Below are 21487 nucleotides of genomic sequence, written 5' to 3'. Positions count from 1 at the left end.
AGGTACCATTTCGAATGATGCAGCGCTTTGCGGACCTGGATACGGGAAAGCGTTTAAAGAGCGGTGTTTTGTAAGGCATCAAGTGACAGCGCAAGAAGGACGGGACCCTTTATGCACACAATCGGAAAGATCGATTGGTTCTCGGCAGTACCTAAAGATTACAGGGAATATCAAAAGAAAGAAATCCTTCCAATCGCCCGAAAATGAAGGTTCATTTCAATCAAGCCCAACCGACGATGATTTAGACGCGGAAGGGGATCACTGGAATTTAGATGGTGTTGTCGATATGTAGTGTCATAGTACGCTATTGGAGTGCCGAAGAAGCCCCGGCGGGTCTGACGTCACTGGACCACTCACCGCTGTCTTTGCGCTCAGGAACGGCATCTTTTCCTTGGCTCACATCGCTGTAAGTCGAACGAACACCCGTTTTCTCACCAAACGTCTCGTGAGAAAGCTCCATAGAGTAAGTAACCCGAAGGCACCATTACGCAGCTGTGCATGCCAGCACACAGGAACTATTGGATAGAAACCCAATTAAGTTTTGTTAAAGCTTGATCCCATGCCGATATCCTCCCTCACCTTCACTATGATGCCTCGACCTGCAGATCTTGCGAGACTTTCATGTCACGGCAACTCTAAAAGCCTCTCGGGACTCTCAAGACGTCTCAAGAGCGCCAAGGAAGCTTACTTGACTGGTACCCAAGCTCGCAAAAGGAAGATCCCTCAAGTTGAACCCCAACCCACGACGATATCTCTTAAATATCTCATAACCTCTTTGTGAGCTCTCTACCTACGAGCGCATTCTTTCCCAAACCGTCACCCAACCTCAAACAACCGACACCACCACCACAACAACTTCAGCAAGATGGAGGCTGCAGGAGCAATCGACGATAGGAGGATCAAGCAAAGCTTCATCCTCGCAACCCTCATATCTACCATTGCCGGCACCTTCACCACCGGCGTAAACCTGTTCGATCGGGTTGGGGAAGCCAGAAGGCAACGGAGACAGCGCAAGATGGACAGGGGCCAAAACCGAAGGATCAAGGAGCTGGAACAGCGACTGGATGAGGCTGTGAAGAGCAAGTCCGAGGTCGAGGAGCGCCAGAATTCTCGAAATAGAAACCAAAGGGAGGGAGACGAAGAAGATCTAAGAGACTCCCTTCGGCGTGGCGGTCCGTTGGTTCAAGGGCAGTATGATCAGCTTTACTCGAGAATGGGGCCTCAGTTTGCTCAGGGTGACTGTAAGCTTTCACATCTTCTTTATGACCTTCAATTTCAGCAAGAAGATACAGTCGTACTGACATCATCATCAAGTGCTCGCCCAAACCCAACTTCAAGGCCAAATCATCACCCTCCAAGGCACCGTCATCAAAATGCTTGAAGAAGCCCTCTACACCGGCGAGCCCCCAGACATGCGCAAGCTCTACAACGCCTCAGAGTTTGCCCGGGAAGGCAGCATGCGCGCTCTCCGCGACCAGTACCAGCGTCTTCTCCAATCCGCCCCCATAGACCGGGCTCTTCCCGCTCCAGGACCCGGTCCAGCCCCATCCTACCGTTCCAACCGAAGCCAAAGCCGCCCCATCGCTCCTGTCCGGCGCACCTCCTCGACCCCTTCCCTCCGAGACTACTACAACACCAGCGACTACGACACCTCCTACCGCCCCACCACCACCCACACTCGCGCCCGCGGCACCCGCGGCACTGGAGGCTCCGTCGCCCACTCGCACCACTCCCACTCCCACTCCCAGTCTCACTCCCACTCGCGCTCCCCTTCCCTGCACTCATCAAATGGAATCCCCAAGCAACTGACCTACCACAACTCCATCTACTGCCAATACGCCACCTACCTGCAACAATCCGGGCAACCACTGGACTCCTCACTGGCCTCCTCGGGCGTCTGCCCCGACTGCCACGCGCACTTGTTCGACCCCGTCGAAGTCGTGCAGCGGGGACCGTGGAGGGTCGATAAGGAAGTCGTGACGCACAACGAGCGGACGGGTCAAGAAGATGTGGAGTACAGGAGTTATCTGTTGACGACGAGGTTTTTCGTCAAGTGTCATCGGGGAGGGGGCGGGTTTGCGTGTTATCTGTGCTCAAAGTATCGGGAGAGGGATACGGTTTGTAAGAGGGAGGAAAGTCTGGTGGATCATGTGGGGGAGAAACACTCGATTGGGGAGTATGCGGAAGATGGGGATGTGAGGGATGTTACGAGGTAGTACGTTTCTTTTCTCTGAGCTAACGTTTTGTTTTGTTTTTCCTTGTCACGACTTTGTTATGGTTGCATCGAGCGTTACGAATTTATGAGGCATGATATCACATGGCAGAAATTATCAGGACATACGATAGAATGATAAATGATGAGAGAGTAGATGGTTTTTTTTTTTTTTTGCATTTTGAGTTGAGTCTCTCTGTATCTGTACCAAATCATATCTCCTCCGCTTAATTATCCCTTCAATAGGTATCTAAAAACTTTAAAGCCTGGGGTATCTCTCCAAGCTGTGGTATCCAATGAAAAAGAACAAGAAAAAAAATCAAAAGAAATCTGTATCATAGACAGATAGATGTCTGCATGCCTTTGTTTCCTCCATCATTCTACGCATGCCATGTGTTGCCATCCGACTCTATCGGATCAAGTGAACCAAAAAGCAGATCATCCAACTTTTGAAGACACCGCAGCCATCCCAACCTTTTTTGATAACCGTGGGAAGACCGCACTGCATGCCCCCATTTTGAAGACCGATCCATTACCCATGAATGTAAAAAGAGATCCCAAACCAAGTCCGGCCAAGTCATGTACGCCGGAAACGAAGAAAAAAACAAGAAATGACAAAAGACAAAAGAAAGGAAACAAAAACGAAAGTCCAACAATAATAACAACAACCCGCTTGCTTCCCTTTTTGACAATTTGAAAAATTCACTCTCGCTCGCTTCCCTTCTCAACAACACCACCAACTCAGACAACTCGCTGCCAAAATCAAGTCATACATTGCATCCCGTCGCCTTGCTCATCCTCCTCACCTTGTCCATCAGGCTCATCTCGCTCTGCAACTTGTCCAACTCCTTTCTCGTCTCAAAGTTGCTCTCCAGCTTCTGGTGGACCGCCTCGCGAATCATGTCCTCTCCGCGGTTCATCCAGACCTGCCAGCCCGAGTTCGACAGCGGCCACAGCGGCTTGTTGTCGATATTCTCAATCCAGTCGGCATTCGTCGTCCTCTTCTTCTGGCAGGCAATGATGTCCATATCCTCGGCAACCTGCGCGCAGTACGATTCCAGCGGCAAGTCGTTGACGTCCCGACCAAACGGGTTCTCAATCTCCCTGCCAATCATGAGCAGGCCCAGAATGATGTAGGCCGCTGCGATGGTGGCCGGAATCGTGATCCAGTTGAGCGTGGGCAGCAGCTGGAAGGGAAGCAGGAGGATGTAGACCCAGGTGATTTGCGCAATGGCGATGGCGTAGGCGATGGGGAGCGGGGTGGACAGCACACGGTCGGTGCCCACCAGGACGTCGTTCAGGATTGCCATGTTGTTGTAAGCAAGCGTTTGCTGCATGGGCACGGGCAGCTGACCGTTGGCGATCAGCTCGTCCGTGTAGGTGGCGAGGTAACAAAGGATTTCGAGGGGGAGGTTGCCAAGCGGGCGAGATGCCTTCTTAATCACCTTGCGCGGGTTGGAGGCGGCGAAGCTAACGCCAATGTACTCGCCAACTGCCTTGAAGAAGCCGGGTGGTTGGAGGGACTTGAGGGTCTTATCCGGCTCCTCCTCGGTGGCGCGCTGGGCAAAGGTGTCAAGGTGAGCCACGAGGTGGGAGATGTCATCGTAGCAGGTGTAAGGCTCAAAGCGAAGGCGGTGCTTGAGAGCCACAGAGAAAGCGACCAGGAGGTTCAGCACAGTTCTGGGAACACGTTAGCAATGAAACTTGCGGATCGGAGATACTTTTGACGACTTACAGCTTGGCCAAAACATCCTTCTTCCCTAGCTCGCCTTCCCGCTCTTTGGCATGCACCCAGTAGACACGACCAAGAGTCTGACACGCCAGAAGCAACGAAGCCCAGTAACGGCGACCCTCTGAATAGCGCTCGTATGCAGTAGAGCTGCGGAAAGACAGACCCATACCAACCACAAAACCGAGGACCGTCAGAAGGATGTTGTGGATACCCACTGGGGACGGAATGTTAGCTTCCGCTTGGGATCGAGACAGGATAGGCAAAGGGGACAGTTGCAACGCACAGTTTGTCACTTTGAAGTTGATCACAGTGAGCATAGTGGTCCAGGCACCGACTCCGAGGAGTGGTAGCATCATCTTGGGCAGGATACTGCCGTGCATCTGCATGAAGAGAGGCCATTTTGAGTGCTTCTGGGTGTCTCGGGGGCCAGTCTGGGATCGTGGAAGGATCATGTTAGCAGTGCTCCGAGAAGTGAATAAGGGAGGGGTGAATATGGTGAGACATACAAAGTAGTCATCGATCTCTAGAGGGTTGTGTACCCGCCGGAAGGGGTTCATGGTGTTGTGACGAGGCGACATGAGCGTGGGGATCGCGTCCAGCTCAGGAAGGGTCTCGATGGATAACCGTGGCAGCCGGGGCTTCTCGGTGCTGCCATTGAAGTGTTGTTGGTCCGGTAGTCGCTGGGCAGGGTCTATCTGACCGTCGTCGCCGGCCATTGTGGATGTGATGGTGTGAGAGTCGGAAGAGTCTAGTCTGGCTGAAGGGGGTGCTGGAGGCTCAGCCCCAGCCGGGAGACTGCTTCGAGGCGGCTGAATTGTCGCCATGTGTGGAATACCTAGTAGTCCAAGAGAGGTGGTACCCACAGGAACCGGGAGGGAAGAGACGAGACGGATATATGTCGGAATCCGGGGGAAGTGGTGACCAATTTCACTCGAATCCTCCAGATAGGGAAATGTGAAATAGCCGTCGACACAATGGTCCTGTCCAGTGTACGTCCAGATGTTGTTGCTGGAATCCGCAGATGGTACTTATCGTGGGAGTTGGACCGGGTGGTGGATGATATGGAAATTCTTTGGGAAAAGACCGAGTAGGAGAGCCCCTTGAGATCAAACGAATGGCATGGGGTCAGGACAATTAAGATGAAATAGGAGATAATCTAAGGAAGTGAAAAAGAAAAGTGTATGATGAAACTTGTATGATGAAAAATCTAGACCGAAAGGAGGAAAAGGGGATGTGGATGTTTGTGTGGGGGAGTTGGCGTTTAAAGGTTTAAGGTCTGTGTCGATGATGACGACTGTTTATGTGAACTCTCTTGCCCCGTCTCTCCTTCTTTTCCCAGTGCTTTTATGGAAATTCCAATTTCTGCTTTCCGCATCCCGGCATCCGGGCCCTTGACCCTTCCAAGTCTCCACGTCGTCCGCCCATTGTCGTGCCCCTGTTTGAAGCTGTCATGCCCTGGTCCATAGTGTGTACCTGGATGGGAGATCGTCCTCCACACTGGTCCATCATCTCCGGTTCCCGACTTCCTGATTTCTCGGTGTTGTCCGTAGTGCTATCCCGTTATATGTAGCACCGGTGCTTTTGATGGTCGCATTCGGCCGTTCCATCTCAGCTTCGTGGGATGGTACGTACACAACAAAGAGGGTGGGTGGATGGGATAGGTGAGCACAGAATCCGCATTGGCGTGAATTGGCAAAGAGAAACTGAAGAAAGTCAAAGAGGAAACCCGTCGTGTTCTGTCGTCGGCTGTGAAACAAAAACCCCACTCTCTGCCAGGGCTGCCGGCAGATCTCCACCAAACATTGGCAGCGGTTCCTGACCAAGTCACGTGCGCTGTACCCATACGCGCATTGCTGGGACTGACACACAGGCCACTCAGTGGATCCGGAGATTTGGAGCCTGAAGGGCCCCTCGACCCTTCTTGGCTGTTTCAGTGACGGAAAACATGGGTGCGCAAATTGAGAACTTCAGTCTTTCAGGCATCGACAACCCCAAGTGGGAATCCCCGTATTCCCAATTTGCAACCAAATTCACAAAGGCATGGACCCGACCAGCAGCCGCCATACCATTTTCATGACCAAGTGGAAACCCATGGCAACCTCCCCCCCACAGGGCAGCAAGCCCCAAACGGAACATCACGAGAAGCTTGGGCTGCACTTCGCCCTCAAGACAGTGGATCTTTCGGAGTCTGGATGCTCAGCAAAACTCCACCGCACACAGTCATCGAAAGATCGAAGAGATGTGATTGGAAACCATTCGCAGCTCTCCATCCGTATGGAAGCTACATGCTTGCTCGGATCAGTTGCTGGTTTCATGGATCTATGCCTGTCCCTACACTGCACTATTTTTGTTTGAATATGCTGCTGATCTTCCGAGTTTCTCTAGTCAACAGTCTCGGCCCTTGGCGTTCGAGCCTGAATGCTGAATGTCGTCGTCTGAACGCTGTTAACTGACCATAACTATGTCACCATGAAAAACTCTTCAACATCTCATCTCCGCGAGGAACGCGTTGCAACCTATCGGCTATGCTACCCGCCCTAATCTTCTCCCGCCCTTCTAGAAACCACGGACAGGCTTCCTACCCGCCCTCTTAGTGAGACAGTGACGCCGTGAATCTAACCGATTTGAACATCACCCCCCTGAACTGCGAGCTTGGCGGGCTTAAGCGGCAGACGCCACCACGAAACCTAGCCTACACGACCACACATCCCCTTGTTTCACCACATCTCGGCTACCTCTTCTTTGGCAATGCGGTGCGACCAGTCATCCAATGCGACTGCGTGTGCGTGCGTGAATGAATGAAGAGTGGAGAGAAGAAGAAACACACAATACGCTGTTTTGTTAAGATAGGATACAGAGACACATCTGTCAAACCGATATCACCTCATCGGCTGGAGCACGGTTTCAGCGAGGATTAACACCATTGGTGCTTCACCAAATCTTCTTCTCGGCTGAACGCATAGTTGATGAGCGCTTTCTCTCCAAATGCCATCATCTCATTGTCATTATCATCATCATTATGAAATACAGCGCCCCCGATTGTGCTAGGTCGCCTCAAAGTCTCAAACAGATCGTGTTTCCCTGATCCTCAACTCAGTGTCTCGAAGGGTAAGGTAAGACGTTTTGTGTTTCTGAACAAACTCCATCAGTCCACTTACCCAAAGTGATATTCGGAGCCGAGGCCGTACGACATGAAATGCTGAGGAGTGCCCCCCGGTAGCCCCGATGTTCTCAACCAAAGTGCTTTCACCTGATCATCTCCGAACTTTCGACAGAATTTTCAAGCTCAAACATACCTTTTGTTCTTCGATGACACTTCGATCGCGATATAGGCTTCGTGACTCACTTGCTGACCTCCAGTGGGCGACCTTCCGTCGCAATCATGGCGCATTGCGCTGCTACTCTATATCGTGGAAATCTTATAGTCCAAATTTCCGGTATGCGAACCCAACATTTTCACCCGACCATCTCCGGACCTTGACGAAAATCATGGATCCCTCAACAAACCTTTACTTCCCTTGCGAAGTGGCGTCATTGTCAAACCGGTTTCCCCATATCAAGAAAATTGTATGATCAATCTCCGGCTCCTCATGAGCCCAACTTGTGCACCCAACCATCTCCGGATAAGAAAACCGCAAGGCGAAATAGAACCCATATCAGACTAGATATCACCTTCGCGACTCACAAGTATAATTCAGCGATCTTCCGTTATAGCTAGGACGCTAATTGCCCCATGGATGCTTCTTACAAGATTATTTGATGCTTGGTCCTTCAATATCTTGACCCGAACTTTTCCGGACCTCAAAAGGATTCACAAGGAATGACAAACTCGATTGTTGAAGTTCAAGAGCCAGTACATCATGACTCACCTCACTTCATAGTCTACTACTATCAACAGGGTCTATAGACTACGCTATATTGGAGATCTTATCACTAAGGTTCCGGATCTTCTCGATTCAACTTTTCACCCGAACATCGCCGGATCATGGAGTAATTCACAAACCAATATCGGCTTCTTCCTCTTTTCTCTCTATGATATTGTGGTCGGTCATGAACTTTGGCACACACCCACTCACTTGACTTTCAGCCACGGAACAGGCTTCCCATAAGAACCTCATATATTGTATATCGTGTGTGCCGCCGAGCCAATTTCCCTAGGTATGCTTCCACTTTGGTATTTCTATCAAGCATATCCAGACGTCAATGCGTCGATGCTTTTCCCAGGCCCAAAGAGGTCTATTCTTCCTTCATCCCTGCGCTGATCTCGATCACGACCTTTAACTCACAGTTACAGTCAGTGCACTTTCAGGATCGACAACAAAACCAACTTCCTATCCATAACGCATAGACTATAACATCAAGGGTATCTCTCAACGTAATCTCCCAGAAACCAAGCGGCGGCTAAAATCCGCCACCACATTCCAACTTTTTTTTTTTTCCCTCTCTGTCGACCATCCAATCTTGCGCTAACACTCATGTGTTAACAGTGTTATCATCAACACCTTCCAAGGGTCCCGTTCTATTCCGACAACACCACCGAGAGACGACAGCCCAGTTCAAGCCACTAGTACTGGAACCTCCACCTGAGATCTTCATCCCCATCCCAATCCTTCAGATGCCCTACCTCTGCCACTTCCGGCACAATCCCATCCCGCTTTTTATTCTCCCTACTCAAAATAAAATACAACAAGCTCGAGACAATCACATTCCCCGCCAGATAACCCAGCGCGAAGCTGTGACCAACTATATACCTCGGTCCATCCCGGCTCCTATACAACTGCGTCCCCAGCACCGCACCCAAGTTGCCGATACTGATCTGCATCGCGTTCGCCACCGCTCTCTTTGTCTGGCCAGAGACATTAATCGCCGGCCACGAGAGCGCCAGGGCTGTGGCGGGGTAAATGCCGCCTGCGGCGAAGAAGGTACCGGCGTAGGACAAGCCCGGGTGGGCTATGGGGTCCTTGTTGGCGAGGAGCATGATGTAGCCGATTATGGCGAAGGTGGCGGACCCGATGATGAAGATGGCACGCTGGTGCAGACGCTCCGAGACGGTGGCTACAGTGAGAGTGGTGAGGAAGGCGAAGGCATAGGGCGGGATGGTGAGGAGTTGGGCGGTTGCGGCGCGGTAGCCTAGGGCGTTGATAATGGAGGGCTGTGGCAGTGGTTAGTATATGAGGCAGGTAAGTGATGTCCTCTCTTTTTTTTTGTATCAGCTTACCAAGAACAGAGAGAATGTGTAGAGAGGTAAGCTCATGGTGTGGAAACTCAGTCCGTAGAGCCAGCACTTGGGGTCCTTTATGGCGCGGAGGACATTGTCCCAGGTGAAGCGCTCGTCGTGGGTGGCGTCGCTGTCGGAGGCAAGACGGGCGCGGATGAACTTGCGCTCCTTGTCCGAGAGAAATTCAGCAGTGTCTGGGTAGTTGTAGATGAACCAGTAAGCTCCAAAGGCTATTAAGACCGTAGCGATGCCCTCGAGGATGAAGATCCAGCGCCAGCCATGCTCCCAGACAGTGCCGCGCATAAAGCCAATGCCATAGGCCAAGATGCCGCCGAAGGATCCGGCAAGAGCGGCGGCTCCGAAGAAGAGTGAAATGCGGAATTGCCTCTCGCGGCGCTTGTACCACATGGAGAAATAGTAGACTACGCCGGGGAAGAGACCACTTTCAGCGACACCGAGGAAGAAGCGGGCGATGAAAAAGCCAGTCAGGTTCTGGACGATGCCCATCAGGGTAGCTACGATTCCCCATAGGATGGTGAGGGTTGGTAGCCAAAACCTGGGTGTTGTGCGCTTCAGAACGATGTTGCATGGGATCTATCAGCGTGTCAGTGAGAAGTCTTCACGATACTGTCGGGAGTAAACACGATATACTTCAAAAATGGCATAGCCGATAAAGTATAGCGTCAGACCAGTTAGGTACTGGTTGCCCGTCATACCAAGGTCTGACGCGAGACCCTCAATCCTCGCGTTGCCCACATTGCTGCGATCCAAGAAGGAGAGCAGATAGAGAATACCAACGGCAGGTAGGAGACGAACGTCGAGTTTCCGGAGTAGTGAATTTTCATTGACCGAGTTGGTCTCAAAATCAACTGTCTCAGAGGCTTTTGATGAACTGGGGTCAACAGATCTCTTGTCTGGATCTGACTCGGAGTATTGCCGAGACTTTTCCTCTGTCACAGGTTCAGCCATGGTTGCTTGAAGATCGAGGAACTCTGGATAAAGATAAGAGAAACAGAACCCTGTATATTACACAATGGGTGGGATCTGGAACACGGCGCTCGCCGGTAGGTAGTATACGTTTTGGCGGCAATACAGACGGTTAGATAGCCCGATACATCAAGCGCAAGCAAACAGTCTCGTTCATCGTGTCGAACTCTGGCTTTGAAAGAGGGGATTTCTATCAAGATAATTATACGCCGACCTTGGCCAGACTTTATGGAGGTTTTTCCTGATATGGCCAGTATTGGGAAAACGTTGATCTCGACTTTTGGTAATAACATGAAGCTGGAAATAATGATGACATGTCCGGCCAGTGAGAAAGATATGAGCCATCATTGTCAAATCCCTAGTGGTGATGGCGACATCGAGCATGAACCTTTGTCATTGGACAGATCGTCGCAATGTCAATACAATTTGGGCGTGCCCCTGTCTTGGCGGGGTTGAATGACTGCGGGAAACTCAACCTGATAAGGTCACTGACCCGTCACAATGGAAGAAGAGGTCTGAACCAGAGGTGCCGAAGTCCAGGCCGAAGCAAAGATGAACAGTTTATGGATAAGTCTAAGCTCGGGACTTGGGATCACTGCCGGCGATATTCAAGGTATGTGCTTGGTGCTTGGTGGATGTGGTCGGCGATGGTCTCTTCGGTTTGGCGTGGGGGCAGCTCTAGCAGTACGTAAGATCTACACAGGCAATGTTTTTAGCAGGAACGTCTTTGGAATCGGGGACTCCCTTGGAGTTCAACAAGACATCAGGTAACAAAGACTCAACGTCCACTTGTGTGTTGGGTGGTCTGGAGAGACACGCAATGTATGGCTTCAATCACCCGAGATGGTGCGGAGAAGATGACTGGCCCTCGACAAAGAAAAGAAGCAAAGACAGTGATAAGACAGAACCAAGGACACAACTGAAGTGAACTGTCGATCGACCTATATAGGAAGATTCAACGGCAATTGACAAAAATAAGTGAAAATCGGTTCCCAATTGGGGGGGCGCCGTTTCCCAGGCCTGTGTCCTGGTCTCAACTGTTGAAGAGAGGACGCGATGTAGGAGTGACGAGCTTGGTGACACGCGAGGAGCCTTTGCTCATTTCAATTAATTTCTCTCTCACTTCGGTAGCGCCTGGCCGTCTGGCCTTGACGAAACTATTTCCGTCCATTCCATGATGCCCAGTTGAACTTTGGTGTCTGTGAACATGTTGGAGTTTCAGCTGTTTGTGGATGCGAAGTGGAAACTGACAGTGGTTGGAATTTGGAGAAGCCAACTAAGAAAAGCTTTGACCAACGGGTTTCCCCGCACGCTAAACCTTAACGGATGGAGCTCCTAATGATCTCCAACTGGAACCCCAATTTCATCCAATTTCGCCCAATTCTCCAATCTGAAGCTTCCCAATTTCCAGTTCTCTCCCGATCACGCAGTGCCAACGAATTGCGTCACTACTCAACTTTCCACTTCCAACCCTAATCCTCCTTTCAGCTCCCTTGGTTTCTCACCCACCTCGTCGTCGTCCTCTGACATCCATTCATGCCCCATGACTACATCCCGCTGCACAACCGCTCCCAACGAGACATGAGCTACTCGTCCAGCTTTGTCCACAAGTTCCTCAAGCAGCTACAGCACCATCAACAGCAACATCCCGCCGCTACTCGATGGGACCTTCCCAGTTACGACGCCACTGATGAGGTAGATCAGCAAGTCATCATATCTCGGAGCTCGCCTCACAGCTTTCAGTTGGGCACAGGAGCATCCATCTTCACGAGCACTCTGATCCCCGCCATCGTCTCGGCCAGACGTGAAGTCATCTTTGTCACCTGCTTTTGGGCCCCTTCAAAGACCCTTTCCGCCATCACCGATGCCCTTGTCAAACTGGCGGACCACCGCCGTCAGCTGCCCAACCCGCAAGACATTGAGCCTCTCACCGTCCGAATCTGCTTTTCGTCGCGATCCGTATTCCAAAAGCTACTGCACCCACAGTCTCGCGATGGCTACACCTACTCGCCTGCTGAATGGCAAAAGAAGCTCGGCCTCCCTGATCCTGCCTTGTTGGACGAGGCCGGCATCCGCCTTCAAGTGAAGAGTCTGTTCTTCCTCCCCTTCAGTGTCATGCATCCCAAGTTTGTCATTATCGACAGACAACGAGCCTTCATCCCAAGTTGCAACGTCAGCTGGGAACCGTGGTTGGAAGGCTGCGTTGAGATCACTGGCGATGCTGTCGCCAGTTTGTTGTCCTTCTATGCTCTGACATGGGAGAAACATGTTGATTTTCGGAACCCTTTTCCTACCACTCATGATAGCCGTACCTCTGACCTACAGGGTCAGCTCTTAGATCCCCAGCATCTCATCTTCGTTCCTAGCAGTGCTCACCACTTGGTCCTCCCACCAGCCTCCTCGGTACCGCTCCCGACACTTGTGTTGCCTTCCTCGCATCATCAGAACCCACAGTTCCGCTTCTTGCCGTGGCAACCAGCTGCCAAACCTCCAGCCACCCCCTTGAACGTTGCAATGTTGGAGCTATTCGAGCAAGCTCGACGGTCCATCTATCTACAGACCCCGAATCTCACCTGCGAGCCTGTCATTGCTGCATTGCTAGATGCTCTAAAGCGAGGCGTCCATGTGACGATTGTGACAGGTCGAAACATGATGCTTCTGGAGCAGCTTGTCACGGCTGGCACCACCACATCTTGGTGCATCCGATCCCTCGTACGCCGTTTTAGGAAGCTCCGCACACACGCTGCCCACGATCTAGAATCTGGAGACCCCGGTCTTGGCCACCTGCGAATCTCTTACTTTCACCCGCGTTCCGCAGCCAAACCGGGCAAGCGTGGAAGCCAAGCCCGTGCAGCCAACGATGCCCAGGTACAGGATCCTGAAGAGGAAGAGCCAGTGCACTCTCATCTCAAGCTGACCATTGTCGATGGCGAGTTCACGGTCCTTGGTTCCGGCAACATGGACCGCGCAAGCTGGTATACAAGCCAAGAACTGGGCGTCTTGTTCCATGATGCAGCTTTTGCAGAATCGGTACGGGAAGGTGTTGACCATGTGTTGGATCAGCGGCTTTCTCTCGTCTTTGACTCTTTGTATAGCTGAGAAACACAAGGACCTTGAGCAATGTGACGACGACGGAAAGGTGGTGCATCTTTTCCGTCTAGAGACCCGGAAGTCGCCAATCAAAACAGACCCCCTGCCGCTCCACCCCCGCAACAAGAACCGGACACTTACCCATAATGGACATCAAGGAACGTGGGCTCCGAGAACGAAACCCGGTTCACACCTCGCAACCAAAGCATCACCTTCACCAAGAACCCGGTTCCGCGAGATTGCTCGAATGCGGTGTCCAGGTCGGCGGATTTGGCAAGCAGCTTGGCCTGTTTCTGGTAGACAGCGTTACACTGATTTCTGAACAGTCTTGCCGCCCCTCGGGTCACGACTTCCTCTCCAGCCGCGCCAAGCAGCCCACTTCCTCGCACTTGTCGGTCTTGGGTCGCCATGTTGAGCACGTTATGTGGATTTACATGATCCATCATCCCGTAGTTTCCGTCGAGGCTTCGGAACTTCGTCCTAAGGCCCATCTATGGCCTATTCGGAACGATCGTCCCTATGACTCCGGGGTAGAGCCACACTCGGAATGGCGCCCGTTCCTACCACCACCGCGGGTGAGCTTGCTTATGGGGCAGCCGAGTTCTAGTTGAACGGAATCGGACAAGCCTCGTTCAGTCAGTGGCGTTATGTGATCGTTCCTCGATGTTTCGGGAGCGCGTTCCCGTCTTCCCGACCGATGGGACTTGGTTTGATGGAGGTCACTCCGAGGGAACTCGGCCATAAAAAGAGGACGACTTCGCGTTCTGTTGATTGGAAATTTCCTCAGCACTGGCATTCTTGGTGATTCAGTCAACGGAAACCCTTATCATCAACAGTTCTTACAATGGCTGCCAAGAAGCTCCTTCTCGCTGCCGCCTTGACGGCCTCTGCCCTCGCCGCTCCCGTCCTCGAGGATCGCCAGAACTGCGGCTCTGCCTGGTATGATCACCATCACCCTCAAAACTTGCCTGTTCACCAATACTAACAAACAAACGATATAGGAGCCAGTGCGGTGGTATTGGCTGGTCTGGTGCGACTTGCTGCTCCTCCGGCAACTCCTGCGTTGAGATCAACTCTTACTACTCCCAGTGCTTGCCCGGCGCTCAGGTTACCACCACTGCTGGGGCTTCTTCCACCAGCCCTACCAGCACCAGCAAGGTCTCTAGCACCACCAGCAAGGTTACCAGCAGCAGCGCTGCCCAGCCCATCACCACTACTACCGCTCCTTCGGTGCCCACCACCACCATTGCTGGCGGTGCTTCCTCCACTGCTAGCTTCACTGGCAACCCCTTCCTTGGTGTTCAGGGCTGGGCCAACAGCTACTACTCCTCCGAGATTTACAACCATGCCATTCCTTCCATGACTGGCAGCTTGGCTGCTCAGGCGTCTGCCGTTGCCAAGGTTCCCACCTTCCAGTGGCTTGACCGCAACGTCACCGTTGACACCCTCATGAAGAGCACCCTTGAGGAGATTCGCGCGGCCAACAAGGCCGGTGCCAACCCTCCCTACGCCGCTCACTTTGTCGTCTACGATCTCCCTGACCGTGACTGCGCTGCTGCCGCCTCCAACGGCGAGTTCTCCATCGCCAACGGCGGCGTTGCCAACTACAAGACCTACATCAACGCCATCCGCAAACTCCTGATTGAGTACTCGGACATCCGCACCATCCTCGTCATCGAGCCCGACTCGCTTGCTAACCTCGTCACCAACACCAACGTTGCCAAGTGTGCCAATGCCGCCTCCGCCTACAGGGAGTGCACCAACTACGCCATCACCCAGCTCGACCTTCCTCACGTCGCCCAGTACCTTGATGCTGGTCACGGTGGCTGGCTCGGCTGGCCCGCTAACATCCAGCCTGCTGCCACCCTCTTCGCCGACATTTACAAGGCCGCCGGTAAGCCCAAGTCCGTCCGCGGTCTCGTCACCAACGTCTCCAACTACAACGGCTGGTCGCTATCCTCCGCTCCCTCGTACACCACGCCCAACCCCAACTACGACGAGAAGAAGTACATCGAGGCTTTCTCCCCTCTTCTCAACGCTGCCGGCTTCCCGGCCCAGTTCATCGTTGACACGGGCCGTTCCGGCAAGCAGCCGACTGGCCAGATCGAGCAGGGTGACTGGTGTAACGCCATCGGCACTGGCTTCGGTGTCCGCCCTACCACCAACACTGGCTCCTCGTTGGCTGATGCCTTCGTCTGGGTCAAGCCCGGTGGTGAGTCCGATGGTACCAGCGACACCTCCGCTACCCGCTATGACTACCACTGCGGTCTCTCGGATGCCCTCAAGCCTGCCCCTGAGGCTGGCCAGTGGTTCCAGGCTTACTTTGAGCAGCTGCTCAAGAACGCTAACCCCGCTTTCTGAGCGCATTGTCTTTGACAATAGTGGGCTTTTTGGGATTTGGTGAATGAGAAGATGAAGAGGGTGAAAGAGGAACTAACGTGAAAAAGAGTCATAAAGGATGACTGCTTCTTCCCATATTCTTGTACATAGATTAAGAAGCATTTCCTGTTCGCCTGCTAGGGTGGACTGCACATATACCTATTTTCAGACTGTCAATACAACGATCTGGTATACTTGCTTCTACTCTCTTTTTTGACCTTGATGTTGATTGTGCTAGGTAGTTGTGCCAGGCCCTTAGAGGCAGCTTTTGCTCTGAGAATAGATACCTTGCCTTTCCCCCTCAGTTCCGTTCCCGAGAGCCTTGCCTCAACCCACCCACGCATCTCTACTACATAGGTACATTATCCAAGTTTTTTTTTTTTTTTATCACCGGGGCACTCCCAGCAAACCTCAAACAAGTCCACCCTACTTTAGCTAGAGGTACCTACCCTCTACCACCACCACCATAAAACCCCATCCCACTCACCCTCCTCCCAAAACTCCCCGTGTACGTCTTTCCCGACTCCCTCTCCCCAGCAGCAGCCGCCGCCGCCCTCCCCGCCTTAACTGCCTCTCTGCCCGCAACTTCCACCACGTTTGCCACATTCTTGATCGCCCCGCCCAGTCCCGCAGCCGTCCTTTTCAGTCCGTTGATAGATAACTTGGAGTTGAGCGAGGGGTGGGGAGGAGAGTGGAAGTGGTACAGGGCTCCGCCTAGTTTTGTGGCTCCTGAAGTGGATGAAGACGAAGAGAAAGATGGGGTGGAAGTGGGGGAGGAATGTTGGGAGGAGTAAGTGGGTTGTGAGGGGGCGGTAGTGTAGGTTATTGTTGGTTGAGCTTGTTGTTGTTGATGCGCTGGGGTGGAGGGATAGCTTGGTGGGGCTGAGGGGTTTACAGCTGGAGGTGACGAAGGGAACGGTGATGAAGGGGAGGTAATTGTTGGTGAGGGCAGGGTCGTCGCTGGTTGATGTTGGGTTGGTGGTGAAGGCCGGGGTGGGTAGGCGGCTGGAAAGTACGAGAATGAGTGTCTGTGGTTCCCGGCTGTAGATGATTGCGGAGAGGCGGGTGAGAAAGATCCTTGTTGGGTTGGAGGAGTGAGTGGTAAGTTGCTGGTGTTGAGGATTGGTGTCGGTGGACAGTGGTAGCCGGAGAAATACAGAGAAGTTGGCCGTGTTGACTGAGGAGGGGGACGTGGTGGTGAATGGGGAGGGCTGCCGTAGGTTTGCTGCTGATATGGAGGCGGCGGAGGTGCTTGCTCAACCGGAGATGTTGGGGCTTGGCTGAATCCAGGCGAAGGCGCAGAACCGTAGTTGCCAGGTTGGCAATATGGGGAAGTGAACGGAGCCGAAGTTTTCCCGGACGGCAGCAGCGGTGGTGACTGTGGAGGTGAAAAACTCTGGAACCCTGGCTGAGCCGGAGCAGACGTGTAGGTCGGTTGTGGCACTGGGGGAGGGATAGGCGCTTGTTGCTGGGAAGCTGATGAATATTGCACAGGCGGAGGACTCGGCGTGCTCTGTGTTGACTCGTCATGAAGCGAGGGTGGTGAAATCGGTTTCTGATATTGAGGCTGGGCAAAAGGAGGTTGATATCCACTGTCTGACTGTTCTTCAAGTGAGGCAGGCCAAGAGCCGGGGACAGAAGGTAAGGCTTCGGCTTCTACGACGATCAGCCCTTCACTGTCAGGAGTTTCCAATTTCTTGGCCGGTTTCGGGGGAGGGACATCTGAAGAGGGCTCCACAGTATTACTCTCCCGCACAGGAGGAGGTAATGACCCTTCAAGCTCAGCAACAAAGCCATTGGAGGTCCGTCGTCCGGCCGTGGATGTGACCGAGTCACGATGCCGCGAAGAAGGTGGAGAATAAGGTTTGTAGTTTTGTTCTGCCTGTGGTGACTGCGGTGTCTGGCACTGGGTCGGTATTTGGCTCGAGACGGGCCTATGTTGAACTCTCAAGGGTGCCGGAACCATGGAGCTATCGCCAAGGTCAAACTTTGCGAGCGAGGAAGCCAAAGATGACTGGCTTGCAATAGACGAACGTCGGCTATTAGTCTCATGACTACCACTTGGCCCTAGCTGCTGTGTAGGTGGCCGGTACGGTTGATATGGACGGTAGGCTTTCGGCTCTGATAGTCGACGTTGTTGCTCCGGTTGTTGTTCTTGTGGTTGAGACTGCTGCCGATAAGCAGAGCCGTATGGGGTGATGCCGCTGTATGACATGATGACTGACTGATGGGACTCGGACTTCCAATCTTCACAATCTGGATTTCATGGGAACAGGTACAAAAGGACAAGAGTTTCCGACCTTTGGGGAGAAGAGAGAAGAGAGGACAGTCAGGCTGGGGCTGGAGAACACATGATGAAAAAGCCCAACACATTCACAACCTGTTGTCTGATGTGGCTGAAGCACAGTGACTGAAAGCAGCCAGGCACAACACGAGCTAGTCCACAAGACAGCAGCTCTTGACGAATGTTCCCACACTCAATCGCCTGTGCAGTCTTGGCAAGAGGTGTGTGTGCGTGCACACACACACACACACCGCACTTCTATATTGCACAACTTCGTTAAAATTCATCATTTCACAACAATTTCCATATTAATTTAAAGTTATTTCAACGTACAAAGTAATCACAACACTAGTAATCAATCAAATCCATCGCGACAATACCTCCCAAAATAATCTTTAATTTAAAGCCTGCTAGCGTAAAGTAATTTTATACTTGAAGCGGCGCGCTAATAATCTACTTCGATAAAGATTAAAATTAGGAAGATCCTAGCCTAATAATTCTATAATGCGCCTTATCCCGCCCTAGAAAGAAGAGTTATAAAGCCGAGTAATTTATTAAAGTTATTCCTAAAATTATTCTACTTAAGAAGAAGGCTACTCCTATTAAAATTATTATTAAAAAGACTGTTATTAAAAAAATTACCGTTAAGAAGGGGAAGGCTACTATATTAAAGCTAAAGCTAATTTTAGTCCCAATCCTAGAGCCGCTATCGTTCCTCTCCAAACTTACGATACCTATTGAGATTTCTAGTAGCAAAGAGGACTCTAGCGACGATAACGAAGTTGAATAATAGCTCTCCGTCCGCCTTACCCCTAAGAAGTAGGCTTTCGATACTTCGTTTTATTTATTAGGCGATAATAATAGCGAAGTAGCCTCCTTAATTAAACTAATTACCTCAACGCTACTAGCCTAGCCCCGTACTACCTATAAGTTAATTGTTATAGTACTACTACCGCTACTATTACGTTCTAAATACCCTAATTCAATATAAGTCTAATTTAATATAATTAATTTATATATTACTATTAGCCGTACTAAATTACCTACTATTGAAGAACGTAATTTATTTAGAGAGGTTAAGGTTAAATAAAATAATAGTAAATTCTATAAATAGCGGTTTAAAACGATATTATTTAGCGAAATCCTATATATATAGTAAAGTTATATAGAAAATATTATTAGTAATAATATAACTGTAAGGACAAAATAATTAGTCTCTTTATATAATATTATATATATCGCCGCTACTTATAATAACCGCCGCGACCGGGTTATTATATATAATAAGACTATTCCTAGGAAGGATTTTTATAATAGGTATAATAATATTAAGTATAAGACCGTTATAAAGTTGTACTTCTACTATACTAGCTAGTATTACTATTTTACTATATTATTTAAATTTCAATTAACCGACCTACCTGCTAGTAAAATCCCTATTACTCTATCCTCCTATAGTAGTATACCCTCTACTCCTACCCCCTCTCGTAGTTTAATTAATCCTTTTATTACTCTAATTCTATAAATAGTCGATATACCGTCGTTACGAGGGTTACAGACTCTAATTAGTACCAAAAAGTCTAAGCGCATTATAATAAATACTATACTAATAGAAGTCGAAAAGAATCTAAAAGAGGACCGGTAGTAAGAGGAGCGTACGGGGGTGAAATTACATAGTATTGTATATTAAGAGCTAGTATAAATATAGGCGTACGGTTTTAATTATAAGTATAAGAATTATAATAAGGCTATTAAGTATTAAATATACTATATTATAAATAGGAGTATAACTTATTATAACTTTAATATTAAAGATGTAGGTAAGTAGGTACGCGCTATATCGCTAGGGAAGGCTATAGTAACTAACCCGCTATTTAAATTAGTACGAAATATATTGGGTAATAAGGCTATAACCGCCTTTAGTACTAACGATAGTAGTAGTAAATATAAGGGAGGAGGTAATAATCTACTAATTAACGTTAATATTATTAATAATATTAATAGTAGTAATAGTAGTATTAATATAGAGACTATAAATAGTCTACTATAAGCTACACTAAGGAGGAACAATTTTAAAGGTCTATACTAACTATACCCTCCTTCCCTATACCTACTATACCCGCTACTATACTAATATTTCCCTCCCTACTTTTAATATCCCTAAATCTAACTACCTTATACCGCTGGCGGCTCTATTGCCAATTCAATAATTGCTAGCGGTTATAATTATAATATAGTAGGCGCTTTCCCCCTATTAGGTAAAATAGTAATTATCAATTTATATATACTATTAAAGTATTTTACTACTACGTTCTATAGGTACCCGACCGACTGCGAAACTCTCGCTACTAAGCGCGCTAACGCTAACCCTCCTCCTATTTCTATAGTAATTATAGTATTTATTTAACTATTAGTACTATTATTAATTATACTACTATTAGTAATAGGTAAGGAGGATAAAGGCGAGGAGATTAGAGACTCCCTAATAGAAACCGGAAAATTATTTATACTACGTCCGTTCGTACCCTTAACTTTTAATCTTTATTCGTTACTACCACCCTCCGCCCCGCCTAGTCAGCCGGCTAAAGAAATTATTACTAAGTTTTTTAAAGTATTCTATAAGCATTACTATATTAAATTATTAATTAAAGTAGTATTAGTATATAGAATTTTAATTGCTTTGAGGAATAAACTCCGGAATAAAGAGGCGCCGCCTAATATATTTATACTTAAAGAGCAGCCGGTAGAGTAATTTACGAGGCTAAGGTTTAGTTATAACCTTTATATAGTATTTAAGAACGGTATCAAAAACTTCCTCAAAATTAAGTATACGGTACTAGTAATATAATTAAGCTATAGTAAATATACTATTTAATTCCTATTACTGTAATTTAATTAACTAGTATATACTCTAAACCCGCAATTTAATATTATATTCGAATACGGTATTACTAGAGCTCTCGCTTCTATAGCGGGCAATACTACTACTAACAGTCCTAGCGAGTAATAATAATATTACGAATTAATTTATAGTAAAAAAGGAGGGTTTCTAGTATTTTAGTATTATTATATAAATAAATACAATTTTTAATACTTCTAGCACTTCTAGTACTTCTAGTACTTTTAGTATTTCTAGCATTTTTAGTATATAATTCAATTTAATATATATAAATCCATCTCTCCCTTCTATACTCTCTACTACCGCCTAAATACAATACCTATTTCTCTATATTCAATTAATTCGTTAATATATAATTCGCTATACTCTTTATTAATATTATTAAATCAATCTATTATTAGTTTTACGTTTTTAAAATAATTATAGATCTATTATACTCTATACCCTATATTCTACGTTAATTGCTTAAGAAATGCAATAAAATTGTTGTTTAATATTTTATTACCGCCTTTGTTACAATATACCCTTTTAAATTACCGCTTAAAGTCGTTAAAGTATACTTCGATAGGGTTGAATTCGGGAAAGTATAATAGTAAATACTATAATAGAACTCCCTTCTAATTATATATATATTGGAGTTCGGTATAGGAGTATTAATTAGCGTTATTTATTATTAAAATACTATT

General features: G+C 49.1%; 7 protein-coding genes across 7 annotated transcripts; 4 read left to right on the top strand and 3 right to left on the bottom strand.

The window, feature by feature from the left end:
* Window positions 1-413: 413 nt before the first annotated feature.
* On the top strand, window positions 414-2658 carry NCU09676 (hypothetical protein). The gene is made up of 2 exons (XM_955673.2): window positions 414-1241; window positions 1315-2658. The coding sequence occupies exons 1-2, from the start codon at window positions 866-868 to the stop codon at window positions 2214-2216; spliced, it is 1278 nt and encodes a 425-aa protein (XP_960766.1). The 5' UTR covers window positions 414-865; the 3' UTR covers window positions 2217-2658.
* NCU09677 (UPF0187 domain membrane protein) lies at window positions 2333-5714 on the bottom strand. The gene is made up of 4 exons (XM_955674.3): window positions 4451-5714; window positions 4228-4375; window positions 3948-4158; window positions 2333-3892 (listed from the first exon to the last, which is right to left on the bottom strand). Exons 1-4 carry the CDS (start codon window positions 4766-4768, stop codon window positions 2980-2982), a joined length of 1590 nt encoding a protein of 529 aa, XP_960767.3. The 5' UTR covers window positions 4769-5714; the 3' UTR covers window positions 2333-2979.
* Window positions 5715-8255: 2541 nt separating this feature from the next.
* Window positions 8256-10363, bottom strand: NCU09678 (MFS transporter). The gene is made up of 3 exons (XM_955675.2): window positions 9814-10363; window positions 9163-9756; window positions 8256-9096 (listed from the first exon to the last, which is right to left on the bottom strand). The coding sequence occupies exons 1-3, from the start codon at window positions 10129-10131 to the stop codon at window positions 8509-8511; spliced, it is 1500 nt and encodes a 499-aa protein (XP_960768.1). The 5' UTR covers window positions 10132-10363; the 3' UTR covers window positions 8256-8508.
* A 1322-nt stretch (window positions 10364-11685) lies between these two features.
* Window positions 11686-13248, top strand: NCU09679 (hypothetical protein; the record flags this gene model as incomplete). The annotated part of the gene is made up of 1 exon (XM_955676.1): window positions 11686-13248. The coding sequence occupies one exon, from the start codon at window positions 11686-11688 to the stop codon at window positions 13246-13248; it is 1563 nt and encodes a 520-aa protein (XP_960769.1).
* Window positions 13249-13385: 137 nt separating this feature from the next.
* NCU16941 (hypothetical protein) lies at window positions 13386-13850 on the top strand (the record flags this gene model as incomplete). The annotated part of the gene is made up of 1 exon (XM_011396512.1): window positions 13386-13850. One exon carries the CDS (start codon window positions 13386-13388, stop codon window positions 13848-13850), a length of 465 nt encoding a protein of 154 aa, XP_011394814.1.
* A 233-nt stretch (window positions 13851-14083) lies between these two features.
* gh6-2 (glycosylhydrolase family 6-2) lies at window positions 14084-15600 on the top strand (the record flags this gene model as incomplete). The annotated part of the gene is made up of 2 exons (XM_955677.1): window positions 14084-14178; window positions 14241-15600. 2 exons carry the CDS (start codon window positions 14084-14086, stop codon window positions 15598-15600), a joined length of 1455 nt encoding a protein of 484 aa, XP_960770.1.
* Window positions 15601-15750: 150 nt separating this feature from the next.
* Window positions 15751-18024, bottom strand: NCU09681 (hypothetical protein). Its single transcript, XM_955678.2, has one exon. It carries the CDS (start codon window positions 17831-17833, stop codon window positions 16064-16066), a length of 1770 nt encoding a protein of 589 aa, XP_960771.2. The 5' UTR covers window positions 17834-18024; the 3' UTR covers window positions 15751-16063.
* Window positions 18025-21487: the final 3463 nt, after the last annotated feature.

The sequence above is a fragment of the Neurospora crassa genome, linkage group V (genome assembly GCF_000182925.2).
Source record: "Neurospora crassa OR74A linkage group V, whole genome shotgun sequence".
Taxonomy (NCBI): Eukaryota; Fungi; Ascomycota; class Sordariomycetes; order Sordariales; family Sordariaceae; genus Neurospora; species Neurospora crassa.
Note: the sequence above shows the minus strand (reverse complement) of the source record. Positions and strands in the feature narration are given on the sequence as shown.

Coding starts and splice junctions, on each gene's coding strand:
- NCU09676 (XM_955673.2), top strand. CDS start 866: ATGGAGGCTGCAGGAGCAATCGACGATAGGAGGATCAAGCAAAGCTTC. Junction 1,242..1,314: donor TCAGTTTGCTCAGGGTGACT/GTAAGCTTTCAC, acceptor ATCATCATCAAG/TGCTCGCCCAAACCCAACTT.
- NCU09677 (XM_955674.3), bottom strand. CDS start 4,768: ATGGCGACAATTCAGCCGCCTCGAAGCAGTCTCCCGGCTGGGGCTGAG. Junction 4,376..4,450: donor TAGAGATCGATGACTACTTT/GTATGTCTCACC, acceptor CCACGATCCCAG/ACTGGCCCCCGAGACACCCA. Junction 4,159..4,227: donor CAACTTCAAAGTGACAAACT/GTGCGTTGCAAC, acceptor TTCCGTCCCCAG/TGGGTATCCACAACATCCTT.
- NCU09678 (XM_955675.2), bottom strand. CDS start 10,131: ATGGCTGAACCTGTGACAGAGGAAAAGTCTCGGCAATACTCCGAGTCA. Junction 9,757..9,813: donor TCGGCTATGCCATTTTTGAA/GTATATCGTGTT, acceptor ACACGCTGATAG/ATCCCATGCAACATCGTTCT. Junction 9,097..9,162: donor ACACATTCTCTCTGTTCTTG/GTAAGCTGATAC, acceptor CCACTGCCACAG/CCCTCCATTATCAACGCCCT.
- NCU09681 (XM_955678.2), bottom strand. CDS start 17,833: ATGTCATACAGCGGCATCACCCCATACGGCTCTGCTTATCGGCAGCAG.